At 45.1% G+C, this 17255-nt stretch overlaps 1 protein-coding gene across 4 annotated transcripts in view; it reads right to left on the bottom strand.

The window, feature by feature from the left end:
• Positions 1-17255, bottom strand: part of ccdc88c (coiled-coil domain containing 88C) — a 253769-nt gene that overhangs the window by 8607 nt on the left and 227907 nt on the right. Inside the window, exon 29 of one of the 4 annotated variants that reach the window (XM_060829472.1) lies at positions 16096-16233. The exons of 2 other annotated variants lie outside the window; for them this stretch is intronic. In XM_060829472.1, coding sequence (XP_060685455.1) covers positions 16105-16233 — 129 coding nt within the window. In that variant the 3' untranslated portion in view covers positions 16096-16104. Of the gene's footprint in view, positions 1-2061; positions 3077-16095; positions 16234-17255 lie in introns of those variants that run through there. One more of the 4 variants, XM_060829471.1, reaches the window with a different exon arrangement.

Here is a 17255-nt window from a genome sequence, read left to right on the forward strand (position 1 = left end):
AAATGGCCTTAACAAGCCTCTCAATTCAAGGTTAGTTGGGATTCTAGGGGAGGTAATGCCTAGTGGTTTTATCACGAGATCATTAATCCAGGAACTCAGCTAATGTTCTGGGGATTTGATTTCAATTAAAAAAAATCTGAAATTAAGAATCCACTGATGGCCATGAAACCATTATTGATTGATGGAAACATTTTGTGGGGTTCACCAATATCCCTTGGAGGGGTATTACATGTATACCCAGACCCAGAGCAATATGGTTGACTCTCACCTGCCCTCTGCAAGGGCCTATCAAGCCACTCAGTTCAAGGGCGGTAAATGTTGGTCAACCAGTGATGTCCACATCCCATGACTGCATCCAAAAGGGCAACAAATGATGGAACCGCGAGCAATATCCAAATCCTACGAAAGAACAAGGAATGATTTCCAGGGGCTGATATTGTGAGGGCAGAGGTTTAGGGAAACTGGAGAAAGAGGATAAATTTGGGAAGAAGTTTAATGCCCTTTCTAATGGAGCGATGGATACAGATTCAGGAATATCCTTTGAAAAACAATTGAATAATTACCCATGGAGGGTAGCTAACGTTATTTCAGAAAGGCTGTAAGAAGCTTGGGAACGATAGAGTCTGACATCAGTGGTGGGTAAGTTGTTGGAGAGGATTCTGAGCAATAGGATTTACGTGCATTTGGAGAGTCGAGAAGTGCAGCGCTGGAAAAGCACAGCAGGTCAGGCAGCATCGGAGGAGCAGGAGAGTCAACGTTTCGGGCATAAGCCCTTCATCAGGAAGCCATTTGGAGAGGTAAGAACTGATTAGGGATAGTCGGCATGGTTTTGTGTGTCGGAAATCGCGTCTCACTAACTTGATTGGATTTTTTGAGGACATAACCAAAATGACTGATGAGTGTCTATAATTGTCTACATGGACTTTAGTGAAACCTTTCACAAGGTTCTATATGGTAAATTGTTTAGTAAAGTTAGATCCTATGGGATTCAGCGAGAGGTTGTTAATTGGATACAAAGTTGGGTTGATAGTGGGAGACAGGGTTGTTTTTCAGACTGGAGGCCTGTGACCAGTGGTATTCCGCAGGGTTCAATACTGGGTCCACTGTTGTTTGTCATTTGTATAAACAATATGGATGAGAATTTAGGAGGCATGGTTAATAAGTTTGAGGGTGGCACCAAAATTGGTGGGAGAGTGGACAGTGAAGGAGGTTATTTAAAGGTTACAAAGGGATGTTGATCAATTGGAGCAATGGGCTGAGGAGTGGCAGATGGAGTTTAATTTGGATAAATACAAGGTATCACATTCTGGTAAAATGATCAAAGACAGGACTTACACAGTTAATGGTAGGACCCTGGGTAGTGTCATCAACGAGACACCCAAGGGTTCAGATACAGTTTTTGGAAAGTTGTGTCACAGGTGGTTAAGGAGGCATTGAGCACATTTGCCTTCAATGCTCAGACTTTTGAGAATAGCAATTGGCATATCATGACATTGGTGAGGCCACTTCTGGAGTGTTGTATGCAGTTCTGAGCATCCTGCTATAGGAAGGATGTTACTAAATTAGAAAGAGTTCAGAAAACATTTCAGGATGCTGCTGGCACTGGAGGGTTTGGCTATAAGGAGAGGCTGGATAAAGCTGGGATGTTTTTCACTGGAGCATAGATGGTTGAGGGGTGACTTTATAGAGGTTTGTAAACTCATGAGGGGCTTAGAGAAGGTGGTGAACAGCAAAGGTCCTTTCTCTAGGGTGAGGGATTTCAAAACTAGGAGGCAATAATTTTCAGGTGAGAGGAGAAAGATTTAAAAGGAACCAGAGGAGCAACTTTTTCATGTGGAATCAACTGCCAGAGGAAGTGGTAGGTGCAGGTACAGTTACACCATGTAAAAGAGATTTGGACAGGTACATGAATAGGAAAGATTTATCAGAGCATGGGGTGAACGCAGGTACGTGTGGACTGGTTTAGTTTGGGGAAACTCGGTTGGCGTGGATATGTTGGACCAAAGGGTCTGTTTCCTTGCTGTATGATCCTATAAACACTGAAAGAGCAAAATCTGCAGGAATTTGGGGAATGACTAGGAATGGAACTAATTGGATTTCTCTTTGAAAGTGAAAGCACAGATGTCATGGCTGAAGTTGCTTCCTTTGCCGTGATATAATCTTTCCTTCAAACACTTCAACCTCAATGGTCACACTCTAACCAATCTCATGTCCCCCTCCTCCAACATTCCCTCTACAAGAATAATCGATGAGAAATATTTGAACACGCTCCCTAGAGTGACCTTGACCATGGATTTAACAGATCTTAGTTTGACCATTTTTGTGCATCACGTGGACGATCAAACTTTAGCCACGTCACACATTTTCCAGAGAAACGTTATCATGGTGTAGAAGTTCCTCAGGGTGCAAAGCAATGCCCAAGTCTGAAATGTAACAGTATAACTGAGGATCATGGTACTGTAAAGGAGTCAGTCACTTTGTTGTTCACCAGCGAGAGGTTGATAACAGTGGAGTAGGTAGCAGTTCCAGCATTTCAAATTGGCATACAAATGCTGGAGATCCGAAACAAAAATGGAAATTGCTGGAGAAAGTCTGCAGGCCTGGCAGCATATGTGGCGAGAAACAGAGTTAATGCTGAGTCCAGTGACTCTCACCCTGAAGACGATACCAGACCTGCAAAGTCTTTAGCAACTATTGTTTTTCTTTCATATTGACTTGCTTTGTGAGCCCACATTTATGCATTTGTATACTCTTTGTGTAAAGACAGCACACATTTCCAATAATTTCTTTGTCTCTTTTTGGACCTGTTCCAATGACTGCAGCTTTAACAGTAGAATTTCCATGTTTGCTTTCAGTTTCTGCTGTCTCGCCCACTATCTTGTTTGTGTCTGGCCCATTTCCTGCATCCATGGGTTTTCACTCAGTCTTCTCCCCTTCAACAGCCTGTGGGGCAGATCATCTTCCACCAGAGACTGACGTAGTGGTGATGACACAGACAACTCTTCAGGGAAGAAAACCTGCCATCCTTCCTTGGCCTGTCCTCCCATCTGACCAGTGGCCACTGGTCAATTCTATTCTGAAGTTTAAGGATGATAAAACATATTAAAACACAAGTAATTAATTGAAACTCATTAAGGATGGCAGATGAGATGATACGTCAATGCTGCAGCATGTGGGAGTTCCTGGGTACCTGTTTGAAGCATAACTTGTTTTAAATCAGAGTTTCAGAGCTGAAGGCTACAGACTCTGGGGTACATCAGGGAAGTGGGAACAGTAGCTGGAAGCTTGGAGTCAGGAGACAGCTACACCGTTGGCTCTTCTGATTTGATCTTAAATATTTTTGAGAAACAAACAGTAGCAGAAGGGTTGGTACCGACAAGGTATGGAAATACTGTGGTCGCTAACACAACCAGGGCTAGGACATAAAGAAAGATTTATTATAAAATTTAAATTCCGGCAGTGAGTTCCTGTGATAATATAACACACCGCCTAAAAGGTGGTGTTGGGTAAACAGTGGGAGTGTAAACAATTACACAGACAAATGGATGAACTTTTGTGCTACATCATTCTATAATTCTATCCAAAGACAAGTTGTTGTTCCCTCCTCTTCAGTGAAAAGGAACTGAATTCTTAAAATCTTCAGCTCCCAGCAGATCTTTAGATTAGGTTAGATTCACTACAATGTGGAAACAGGCCCTTCAGCCCAACAAGTCCACACCGACCCTCCGAAGAGTCACCCACCCAGACCCATTGTCCTCTGACTAATGCAACTAACACTACAGGCAATTTAGCATGGCCAATTCGCCCTAACCTGCACATCTTTGGATTGTGGGAAGAAACCGGAGCACCCGGAGGAAACCCACGCAGACACAGGGAGAATGTGCAAACTCCACACAGACAATTGCCCGATGATGGGATCAAACCTGTGAGGCAGCAGTGCTAACTACTGAACCACCATGCTGCTCTAATGCTTTCACTTACCATCACCATCCAACAGTTTGGAAGCAAAATTGGTTCCATGTGATTTATGCAACAAGAAAAGAAATCGAAGAACAAGCTATTCGGCCCAAACAGTGCGTGCACCATTACAGTCTCTTCTCATCTTCCCCATTCTAAATCCAGTGTTGTAATTCACTAGGCCCTTCTTAGTCATTTAGTTATCTAGCTTCCTCTTAAATGCTTTGGTGACTCAAACTGTATCTGAATTTGGTAACAATATTCTAAGCACTGAAGTGCCTTTTGAAATGGTTTTCTCAGATCATTCCTGGGATGTGGGCGCTGCTGACAACACAGCTCCAGTCACCCTGAAGACTGTGGCTGCTGCCAGTGTGGTGTGAGACTGCAGTTACGAAGTTAGGTGGACAGGCAGGTAGTACTGAGGAAGTGGGGAGGCTGCAGAAGGATCTAGACAGTTTGGGAGAGTGGTCCAGGAAACGGCTGATGGAATTCAATGTGAGCAAATGTGAGGTCTTGCACTTTGGCAAAAAGAATAAAAGCATAGACTACTTTCTAAACGGTGAGAAAATTCGTAAAGCCAAGGTACAAAGGGATCTGGGAGTGCTAGTCGAGGATTTTCTAAAGGTAAACATGCAGGTTGAGTCCGTGATTAAGAAAGCGAATGCAATGTTGTCACTTATCTCAAGGGGGTTGGAATATAAAAGCACCGTTGTGCTACTGAGACTTTATAAAGCTCTGGTTAGGCCCCATTTGGAGTACTGTGTCCAGTTTTGGTCCCCACACCTCAGGAAGGACATACTGGCACTGGAACATGTCCAGCGGAGATTCACACGGATGATCCCTGGAATGGTTAGTCTAACATACGAGGAACGGCTAAGGATCCTGGGATTGTATTCATTGGAGTTTAGAAGATTAAGGGGAGACTTAATAGAAACTTACAAGATAATACATGGCTTGGAAAGGGTAGATGCTAGGAAATGTTTTCTGTTAGGCGAGGAGACTAGAACCCGTGGGGGTCAATTAGAGGGGGTCAATTCAGAACAGAAATGCAGAGACATTTCTTCAGCCAGAGAGTGGTGGGCCTGTGGAATTCATTGCCGCAGAGTGCAGTGGAGGCGGGGACGCTAAATGTCTTCAAGGCAGAGATTGATAAATTCTTGATGTCTCGAGGAATTAAGGGCTACGGGGAGAATGCGGGTAAGTGGAGTTGAAATGCCTATCAGCCATGATTGAATGGCGGAGTGGACTCGATGGGGCGAATGGCCTTACTTCCACTCCTATGTCTTGTGGTCTTATGGTCTTACCGGGCAGAATACAGGGAGGCTGGAGCAATAACTTGGTAGCTGATGTGGCTGTTACTTTCCTGGTACTGACCCACCAAGCCATGGATGTGCAGGTAATGCGCTCATTTCTGTGGATTTGAGCTGCACACTAGACGAATGATCCAGGATGGCCCTCCCAGTAGCTGCACTGAGGGAGTGCTGCACTGTCAGAGGGACTGTACTTCAGGGGAACCATCAACTTGAGACTCTCCTGCCCATTCCCTCAGCTGGACGTAAACACTCCCAGCACTGTATGGGGATTGGAACAAGGGTGAGGGCTCTCCCTGCAGTCTGACACCAATGTTTAACCCTCCATTAACAACATCAAAACAAAACATTTTTTGCCCATCACCACTTGTGGGATCTTGCCTGACACAAACTAGCTGATGCTGCATCGTTTGACAATTTCTAGTTTGTCTTCCATTCCCACTATCCAGCTTTGCTGATACTCCTCAGGGTCCACACTAAGACCATAAGAAATAGGAACATTTGGTGTCTCCAGTCTGCTCCACAGATCCACAACATTCCTCACATCCACTTTCCTGCAATTTCCCCAGTATCCCTCGGTTCTCCGACTGATCGATAATCTCTGCCATCGCGAATGTGCCTGACGACCAAGAATCCGTAGCCTGAAAGGGGATGGGTGGGGAAAGGCAATAGCCCAAAGCAGGCAGGACAGAACAATCGGGGAAAAGCCAAGAGAGAACGGGAATTTCTAGTTACCCATTACCGAGAGCTTCACAGACCTGATAGCATTTGTGAATTGTAGTCACTTGGCATGTGGAGGAACGCGGCAGTCAGCACATACACAGCAGGATCTCAGCAAGCTGCATGCTCCAGTCTGTGTTCCCATGCAGAACTTGGCCACTTTACAACAGTGATATTGCATGATTTTAAAACAATTATCTATTTTGATGAGTTGTGGGTGGATCACTACTGTCTGGAACGCTTAGGAGAATGTCCCAGCTCTTCTGTGCCCTGTGTGTTTTTAAAACATCCAACAGCGTCAGCAGACCTCAGACACTGCAGCACTCCCTCAGCGTGGCCCTCAATGTGTTTTGAAGTGAACAGGGACTGGCTGCTGAACTCTCAGCCTGACCTGGACATCGAGGGAGAATCCAAGTCACAATGGAAAGCCATTGTTATTTTAAATCCATTGACATGCTACTCCCGATAACCACCATTACAATCATTCTCTGAAACTGAATAAAATTATCAGGGTATAGTCAGGGTAGCCTGGAGAGGTCAATGACCAGGGGGCGCAGATTTTAAGGTGAGGGGCAGGAAGTTTACAGAAGATTTGAGGAAAAACATTTTCTTCACTTGGAGGGTGATGGGAATCTGAAACTCACTGTCTGTAAGTGGCAGAAACTCTCATAATATTGAGGGAGCATTTTGATATGCACTCGGGACCCTAAGGCGTACAAAGCTATAGGCCAAGTACTGGAAAATAGGAGTTGAATAGGTAGGTGGTTATTTCCAATTGGTATGACCAGGATAGGCTGATGGAGCTTGTTCTGTGATGTAGATCTCTGTGACTTAAAGCTCATTTAAAAACAATGGAACTAAATCCAATCTTAGAACATGACTAGTTCTCCACTCTCAGACTTGAAGCTTCATTCCTGGTCAGCCATCTCACCCACAGACTGGAGACAGGATACACTTCATGATGTAACACACCGAGAAATGTTAGACCGGGAGCATGACTCCTATCGAGAATCTCCCACAACATTGCTCATTCCTAACACCTGTATTGCATCACAACAAGTAAAACAAAAACTTTTTAACAGGGATGAGCTGTCTTCTGTATTCAGTGCAGCTGGAAAGTCAGACAAGTGAGCGAAAGAATGTGATTCAGCAACACACAGTCTACTCGCTACTGTTACCAGGCAGATCGGCTCTGCTGCTGAGAAATGCAGTATTGAAGAAAGAAAGGAAGCTGCATTTGTGAAGCGCCTCTCGATTCAGAATGCTCACTGGGATACATTCCAAAGTGCAGTTGCTGTGATCATGTAGGAACCTGCAGCAGCGAATTTTGCGAAGTAAATCCCCACAGAATGCAATGCCATACTGACCAAGGAGATAATTTCATCTACTATAAATGCTAGTTAAGGGATAGGTATTGGCCTAAGGCACTGGGGAGAATTCCCCTGATCTGTCATTGGGCCCTGAACGGGAAGAGGGGACCCCAGCTTCATGCCTCCTCAGTACAGAGGAGGTCCTGCAAGAACAAAGATATCTCAGACAGTAGATCATCCTGGAAACAGGGCGAAAATGAGGACTGCAGATGCTGGAGATTAGAGTCGAGAGTGTGGTGCTGGAAAAGCACAGCAGGTTAGGCAGTGTCCGAGGAGCAGGAGAATCAACAATTCGGCCTTAAGCCTTTCATCAGGAAGCAGCAGACAGACCAGGAGAGGAGGGGGCCGACAGATTCCTTTAGATGCTGGGATTAAGTAGAGGATTGGAGAGGCTGTTGTAGAGGGCGAGGTGGAATGAAAATTGATACACAGGAAACAAACCAGACAGAGTCAGCCAAGAGAAAGCTAGACAGCAAAAACTGAAAGTGAACATGGGAGTTCTGATGGGAAATGGCAATAATTGGAGCAGGTGCGAGAGAGAAAGACAAACAGACAGACAAAGGAGCGACAGGGGAAAAGGTGCAGTATTTACAGAAGGAAGGTCTACAAAAGGTACATAACTCAGATAGCTGTGCACTGACAGGACCTGGCAGTCTAGAATTGTCACCAAGTATTTGTTGGCTCTGAAGTGTTTGTATAAAGGTTGGGCCTTTCCACGTGTTTGGAGAATGGAAAAGCACAGCGGGTCAGGCAGCATCCGAGGAGCAGGAGGATCGACATTTCGGGCATAAGCCAAATGCTTTTACAGCACTACACTCTCGACTCCGATCTCCAGCATCTGCAGTCCCCACTGTCTTCCATGCGTTGGGAATGTGGAGTTTCCTCGACATTCCAGATGCCTCCTGATCAATCCCCGGGCAGTGAGGAGGATGGTCTTCCTGACGAAGACCATAACAGACTCTTCATGAGGCAACTGCGTAAGCCCAGCAGCTGTGGTGGCAGGATACAGGCCAGAGCTAACCAGCTGCAGGGTCTACAGCCAGCTGAGTGAGCCGGGGTGAGGGTCCCTTCTACTCCAGCATTCTGTCCACCGACATTACAAAGGAGGTGCCCATAAAGGAAAGCAACTCCCAGCTCCCTGCTGTCCAGAACCTTTCAACCCATTATTCGTTAAAACAAAACCTCCTTAAATTTACTCAATGTCCCAACATCCACTGCACTTTGGGGCAGCAAATTTGACAAATTCACGACTCAGAGGGGAGTAATTTCTCCTCATCTGTTTTAAACCTGCTACCTCTACAGTCATTAAGTCACACCAGCATAGCAATAGGTCCTTCGGCCTATCATGTCTTATGCCAAATCAACAAACACTAAACTACACTAATCCCATTTACCTGCACTTGGTCCATTACCTACTTTGTCCTGGCATTTTGAGTGCTCGTCCAGATGTTTCTTAATGTTACAAGAGTACCTGCCTCCACCACCCTCCCAGGCAGTGAGTTCCATATTTCTATCATCCTCGGTGAAGTTTCTTTGCTTGGACCTCCTCTGAACCACTTACTCCTCACCTTAAACTTGAGCCATCTGGTCTTAGACACGTTTGCAGTGGGGATGAGATTCTCACAAGCTATTGTGTGGGCCCCTCATAATTCTGTACCTCCATCAGATTCACCACCCCAACCCACCCCACCTCCCGCTCCCCCCAGCCTCCTCTGCTCCAGGGATAACAAACCCAGCCTCTCTCCTCCTAACTGAGATTGGTCAAGCCAGGAAACATTCTGGTGACTCTCCTTCGCACTCTCTCCAATGCCTTTGGATGGTGTGGAAACCAGAACTGTATACTGTATTTTATCTGTGGCCTACTCAATGTTTTACAAAGATGCAACAAACCTTCCTTGCTCATAAACTCTACAGCCCTGCTAATAATCATCCCAGATGCTTTTGTTACCACCTTGTATACCTGTGTTCACATCCTCAGGAATGTATGGACTTGTACACACACTAAGGTCACTTTGTTCCTCAGCGCTCGAAGGATCTACCATTCATTGAGTAAACCCTTCTCTTATTAGACCTCCCAAAATGCATCACCTCACACTTATCAGGATTAAATCCCATCTTTCATTGTTCTGCCCAATTTCTCAGCTAGAGACAGTGAGACGTGACTGAGGAGGAGGATTCTGGGAAAGGTTGGCTTGCTCACCACAATGGAGAAGGATATCGCAGAGGACCCAGTGTCCAAGAACGGTGACCTGCACACCTTACAAGGAGGGAAGAGAGGCTTCTGGAACAGTCTCTCCACATCGTGACAGTCCAGGAAAGGAGTGGTGACCTTGTTGGGTATCTGTTATCAGCTGATTCTAAGCAGGGAGGAAGTGGGAGACAGCATTTGTCGGCAGATCATGGAAACCTGCAGAACAGGTGGAGCTGTGACGGTTGGTGATTTCAATGACCTGAGAGGAGATTGGGAAAAGGGGAGAGTGTGGGGCTTGGTATGGGGAGAAATTCCTGCAGGAAAGCTTCCTGGAACAGTACGTTTCCTGTTCTCCCAGGGACGGAACTGTCCAGAATCAGGTCCTAGAAAATGAAGCAGGCCAAGTGGAGAATGAATGGGAGAGTGTTTGGGAATTAGTGATCATAAAATTATTATAATTAGGGTTCAATAGTAAATCGTGAGAGGGTAAAAATCAATCAGGGGTTAAGATGTCAGACTGGAAAAGGGTAGAGTTTTAGGAATCTAAAAGATATTGACTGAAAAGACAGTTTATTGGATAAAATTGTGGATTTCTAAAGGGAGATGAATAGGGTGCAGACCTACCGGCCAGAACAGCTACAAGCAACATCAGGGCAAGGGGCAGGCTCAGCTCCTCCCAAACCACGTCAATGACTCAGATGAACAGAGTGAAAAAATGGGAAGGGCCAACGGAATTGCTGCAGAAGCCTGGAAGTCACTTGATGGCCCAGGCAGCAACATCCTGGGTCATTTGTTCAAAACGATCATCGTCAACGGGAGTGTTTTGATTTGTTTCTGGGCTTGGCTAACACTTATGGTCCATTCCGGATTGTCATGTCAATCCTATTGCTCTGGGTCTACAGACACACGTAGGCCAGGTAGAGATTTCGGATTTCTCTGCTGACAGAACTTAGTGAACCAGATGGGTTTTCACAACAATCAGTTGTAGTTACAGGCAGAATGCCAGTGGGTTCCGTTCTGGAATCCATTTGTAAGCCAAAACATACTTCATGACATTGGAAAGCAGCTGTTCATTAGTACAGGAAACATTCCAATGTTTGGTCTTTACATTTTAAAACCACATTTGTGCAAATGCCACTGCTGGTAAGCCAGACATTTGTAAATTGGGGACCCCCTGGACATGATATTTATTAACAGAATTCAAATTTAACCATTGCCACACAACGTTAGTCTAGGGTCTGCATATCTCCAGCAGTGACATCACCACAACACCAGTGCCTCCCCAGACAAATGGAGAGAAAATAAAATAGCCTGATGCTGATACTCAAAGAGAAATCTTCAAGAATGCAGGAACTGCCAAGAAGTGGGGTTCCCTCCCAGTGGGTAGCTGGGCTCGGAACGGAGACAGTGTCAGGTCAGTGACGGACAGTTTGGCTTCATGTCAGGGAGAAGCAGCATTGACCCAAATTTCTGTACGTGCCAACCGAGCGAGGTCCACAGGGCTTATTACTGAGCCTGTCTTGCTTTGGACAAAGCAGACAACAAAGCACGGAGGAGAAAGTTACTAGAGATTGACAGAGCAGGTCACTGGAGAACTCCTTCATGTCCACAACAGACACCCAAAAGATGCTGGTGAGGAACTGCGCTGGCAACTCGAGAAAATCCCAGGAGAAGGGTTTGGGGCCACTGAGGGCGAGTCAACCTGATGGTTTGTCATCATCCTCCACTGAGCATTAAGGGGGTTGGAGAAGACGTCCTTCATATGGATGATGTGGCAATCATCGCTGAAAGCAAGGAAGGGTTACTGTAAGCTGTTGGCAAAATTCCCTTGACAATGGCAGGCTCTGGATGGGCAGTTACAAGCCCTGTGTGGGGCAGCCAAGTGGCAGCAGCAATGTGACTGGCACCAGTTTAGGGGGCAGAGGGGAATCGAATGGAAACATCTGAGCTCAGGTACCCAGCAGGAGGATGGGCTGGAATTGTCTGTCAGGCTCCCAGAGAGCCAAGGGGTGGACCAAGTGGTGTCCTTAGCAATTGAAAATGCTCATTCTGGCTAAAGGGCTGATTCCTGCAGACCTGCATTCGTCCAGCACCACTGTACACATCCGAGAGCAGGCCCTCCCGGAAAGCAGAAGGATGAAGCTTTGACGTGGCAGAGATGAGGATGCTGAGGTTGATCTGCTGCGTCTCAGGAAAAGACTGGTCCGGAATGACACATCCAGGAGAAGGTGAGGGTGACTAATACTCCCAGGAGGCTCCAGGAGAGAAGACTGGAATGGAACATCCAGGGAAGGCTGGAGGATCACACAATTAGGAGCATTTTGATGTGGACTGAACCAGGAGGATAGAAGAGAGGTCCATGGAGAAAATAGGTGATGGAGAGGATCTAGACGAGAAGGGTCTTCAGAGAGAGGACACTTGAGAGCTGGGATGTGGGGGAGTGAGGGAAACCCATTGTGAACCACAACCTCACCTTGAAAATCAGGAGCAAGAGAGGGGAGATGGGATGTGACCGATCCAAGTTTGCTGATGATACACAGTTAGCAGTGTGGGGGTGGGGTGGGGGGAAATGTAAATGTGCTACAGAGGGTTGGGTGGGCAATTGGCTAAGTCAATGGCAGATGGAACACGATAGTATCCACTTTGGGCAGAAGAATTAAAAAGGTGAATGCTTTTCGAAGGGAAGAAACTTAGAAACATTGACATTGGGTTGGGGCAGTGGGGTGATCTGGGTGCCACTGTAGAGTAATAGAGTTATACAGCCTGGTAACAGACCCTTCAGTCCACCTCATCCACTCCAAGTAGGTTTTCCAACTCAACTAGACCCATTTGCCTATGTTTGGCCCATATCCCTCTAAACCTTTCTAATTCATCTACCTGTCCAAACATCTTTTAACTGTACCTGCATCAATCACTTCCTCTGGCAGTTCATTCCACACGCTAACCATTTTCTGTATGAAAAGGTTGTCAGTCAGGTCCCTTTGAAATCTTTCCCCTCTCATCTTAAAATTATTCCCTCCAGTTATGAATTCCCCTACTGTAAGGAAAAGACCCTTGTATTCACTTTATCTATGCCATTCACAATTTTATAAATCTCTATAAGGTCACATGTCAACCTCCTACATTCCAGTGAAAAAGGTCTCCCCTCAGCCTCTTAGACTGGATTGGAAACAAGTCCCAGCCTATTTGGTGTCTCCTTAAAACTCAAAAAACTTTAGTCCTGGTAACATCCTTGTAAAGATTTTCTGCACCTTTTCCAATTTAAAAGCATACCTCCTGTACACAGTGACCAGAACGGTGCATAACACCCCAAAAAGTGGCCTCATCAAAGTCTTGTCTGTAACATGACATCCCAACTCCTATACTCAATACTCTGACCAATGAAGCAACATGAATGATTTAAAATACAATGCAAATTGGGAAAAAATAAAACTAGAATGTTAGCCTTTAACACAAAGGCTTCAGAATCAACAATTCGAATATGACATGCTTTGGTGAGTATACCTGTGTATGTTAACGCGACTCCTTCCCCTAAGACAGCCATGATGCAGAGGAGCCAGTGTTTGTCTGGAGTAGACAAAGTTAAAAATCTCACAACACCAGGTTATTAGTCCAACAGGTTCACTTGGAAGCACTAGCTTTCAGAGCGCTACTCCTTTATTAACCACCTGATTGTGTGATTTTTAAACTTTGTCCCTATGAAAGAACATGGCTGCCTCTGAGGGAGTAAACCCTACAGATCAATCAGTGAAATGAGCTGATAAAAGGAATATGAAGAGTTTATTCTTCTTAAATCTTCAGCCTTTGCAGATCAGTGACTAACACTTTAATGTATGGGTTACCAAATATCAGAGTGAAAGCCAAAACTGAATCAGAACTGTATTTTAAATATTGTTCAAATCAAAATATTCTTGGCACTGTAGCCTGTTACGTAAGTCTTATTATTCCTGGAAGAAGTACGTTGCTGCTGAAGCAGCAACTATGGTGACCTCGCTAGCATTAGTCACCAGTGCAGTGCGTGCACTGTAATTTCTTGGCAGAACACCAGGCAATGCAGCTTTATTTCATCACCTTCCGTGGCCATTTTCTCATCTCTTCAATGAGGAGGCTGTGATGTTTGAGCAGGATTCTGAGACAGATATACTGCCAGTGGTATGCCTCAACCTGCAAGTTTCCCTCCAAGCCACATACCATCTTGATTTGGAAATACATCACCGTTCCTTTGCTGGTGCGGGGTCAAAATCCTGGAACTCCCGTCCGAACATCAGCGGCCATCATAAGACCATAAAATATAGGAGTAGAATTAGACCGTTCAGTCCATCTGTTCCTCCATTTGATTATGGCTGATATATGTCTCAACCCCATTCTCCTGCTTTCTCCTTGTGACCTTTAATCCCCTTAATGAATCAAGACCCTATCTCTATCTTAAATGTACTCAACGCCTTGGCCTCCACAGCCTTCTATCGCAATGAGTTCCACAGATTCCCCACTCTCTGGCTGAAGAAATTTCTCCTCATCTCAGTTCTTAAGGATCATCCCTTCACTGAGGCTGTGCCCTTGGATCGTAGTATCTCCTGAACCATCTCCATATCCATTCTATGCAGGCCTCTCACTATTGTATAAGTTTCAATGAGATGTCCTCATCCTTCTAATCTCCATTGAATACAGACCTAGAATCCTCAAATGCTCTTCATGTGATAAACTCTTCATCCGCGGGATCTTTCTTGTGAAGCTCCTCTGGAACCCCACCAAGGCCAGCACATCCTTCCTTGGATACGGGGCCCAAACAGCTCAGAATATCCCAAGTGTTGTCTGACCAGAGCCTTATACAGCCTGAGCAGTACATCCCTGCTCTTGTATTCTAGTTCTCTTGAGATGAATTCTGACATTGCATTTACCTTGCTAACTGCCAACTAAGCCTGTACGTTAACCTTAAGAGAATCCTGAGCCAGGACTCAGATTTCTGAAGCCTTTCCCCATTTAGAGTATAGTACCTCTATTTTTCCTACCAAAGTGCATAACCTCACATTTGCCCCCGTCTGCCACTTCTTTGCCCACTCTCCTAGCTGTTCCAAGTCTTTCTGCAGCTTCTCCTCTTCCTCAACACTCAAAAATCACAACACCAGGTTATAGTCCAACAGGTTTTTTGGATATATATATCATTTCAGTTGCATGACACTGTAATCTTTTGCTGTAAATTCTGTGTTTTATGGTCGTACTCTCCACAACCACCTGAAGGAGCAGCGCTCCGAAAGCTAGTGCTTCCAAATAAACCTGCTGGACTGTAACCTGGTGTTGTGTGATTTTTTTTTAAACTTTGCCCATCCCAGTCCAACATCGGCTCCTTCAAATCCTACAACACTACCTGTCTCTTCATCTATCTTTGTGTCATCTACAAACCTAGCAACAATGCCCCCTCAGTTCCCTCGCCCAGATCATTAACACAGAGTGTGAATAGTTGTGGTCCCAAACACTGACCCCTGCAGAACTCCACAAGTTATCCATTACTACCCTGAAAATCACCCCTTTATCCCAACTTTCTGCCTTCTGCTAATCAGTAAATCCTCTTTCTACACCAATCCCTTACCCATAACACCATGGGCTCTTATCTTGCTTTGCAGTCTCCTGTGCAGCACCTTGCCAAAGGCCTTCTGGAAAGCCAGATAAATCACATCCGCTTACTTTCTTTTGAGACCACTTTTGGAATATTGTGCAATTCTGGTCTCCCTCCTACAAGAAGGATGTTGTGAAATTTGAAAGGATTCAGAAAAAACTTGCAAGGATGTTGCCAGGGTTGGGGGCTTTGAGCTATAGGGAGAGGATGAATAGGCTGGGGCTGTTTTCCCTGGAGCGTTGGAGGCTGAGGGATGACCTTATAGAGGTGTATAAAATCATGAGGGGCATGGATAGAGTAAATAGACAAGGGTTTTTCCCTGGGGTGGGGGAGTCCAGAACTAGAGGGTATAGGTTTAGCACGAGAGGGGAAAGATTTAAAAAAGGATCCAAGGGGCAACCTTTTCATGCAAAGGGTGGTGCATGCATGCAATGAGCTGCGAGTAGTAGTAGTGGAGGCTGGTACAATTACAGCAGTTAAGAGGCATTTGGGTGGGTATATGAATAGGAAGAGTTTAGAGAGATACAGGTCAAGTGTTGGCAATTATGACTAGATTAACTTAGGATACCTGGTCAGCACGGACAAGTTGGACTGAAGGGTCTGTTTCTGTGCTGTATGACTGTGACTAACTTGCTTGCAACCTCCTCAATGAATTCTAACAGACTTGTCAGGCATGATCTCCCCTTGACAAAGCAATGATGAACTCAGTCCTATTTTATCATGCACTTCCACATATCTACAATCTCCTCCTTAATAATGAGCTCTAAAATCTTACCAACGACTAAGGTCAAGTTAACTGGTGTATAATTCCCTGTCTTTTTCCATTCTTAAACAGGGGTGTTGCCTAACTTGTGATCTCCAGGATTTTTTGTTGTCTTTGAAATTTGCAACATATGTAGAGACGATGGTTAAGGAAGGATATAGCAAACTTGCCTTCACTGCTCAGATCTTGGAGTATATGAGTTGGGATGTCATGTTGAGGTTGTACAGAACATCAGTGAGGCCTCTTCTGGAATACAATGTACAGTTCGTCCCGAGCAGCGCCGTGACGCGGGACTCCACTTGGTACTCCTGGAATCACAGACTTATCGTGAAGCAGGAGGTGGCCATTCAGCCCATCATGTCTGCACTAACTTTTGTGCCAATCTCTTAGCCTTTTCCCAGTAATGTTGCACATTGTGTTGATTTAAATGCCCCTCTTAAATGCCTCCATTGAGCCTCCCTCCACCACGTTTCCAGGTAGTGCATTCCAGACCCTAACTACTCACTGGGAGAAAAAAATTTTCCTTGCCTTGCATTTAGTAAAACATTCTAAAACTGTGCCCTCAGGTTCTTAATCTGTTTATGAATGAGAACAGTTTCTCCCATAGCCAATGAGTCTGAAAGTCTCAATTTTTAAGAGTACTATGAAACCTTTTCTCTGCTTCCTCCTCTCCAATGAAAACAGTCCTAACTTTTCCAATCTTTGCTTACTGCTGAACTGCCTCATCCCTTGAGCCATTCTTGTAAACCTCTTCTGCACTGTTTCCAATACATTCACATCCTTTTTCTAAGGTGGAGCGTAGAACGTAGACAATACTCCAGCTCAAGTCTAAATCTGTGCCTCATAAAAGTTAATCATAAGCATAGAGTCCTTCATTTACAACTCTCACTACCTGTCCTGACACCTTTAATGACCGAAGTACTTAGACACTCAGGTCTCCCTGCTCCTGTACTACCCTCTAGAATACTACCTTTTATTTTATTCTGTCTCACCATATTCTTTGCCTCCAAGTGTATCACCTCACACTGAATTGGATCTCAACTGTCTATTCCACTAACTTGTCAATCTCCTTTTACACTGTCCTCTTTATAGTTTACATTCTTTCCTAAGTTCATGTCATCTGTAAACTTGGAAACTGTCCCCAGGCCAACATCCAAAATCATTCATATACATCAGGAAAAGGAAGGGTCTCAACACCGATCTCTGGGGAAATACCACTACAAAACCTCCCTCCAGGCCGAAAAATATGGATTAACCATGATTCACTGTGTCCTAGGCCTCCTCCTCCAATTTTGGAATGCTTTGAATATCCACTTGTGGTTGTACAGTA

This window comes from Hemiscyllium ocellatum, chromosome 8 (assembly GCF_020745735.1).
Source record: "Hemiscyllium ocellatum isolate sHemOce1 chromosome 8, sHemOce1.pat.X.cur, whole genome shotgun sequence".
Lineage (NCBI taxonomy): Eukaryota > Metazoa > Chordata > Chondrichthyes > Orectolobiformes > Hemiscylliidae > Hemiscyllium > Hemiscyllium ocellatum.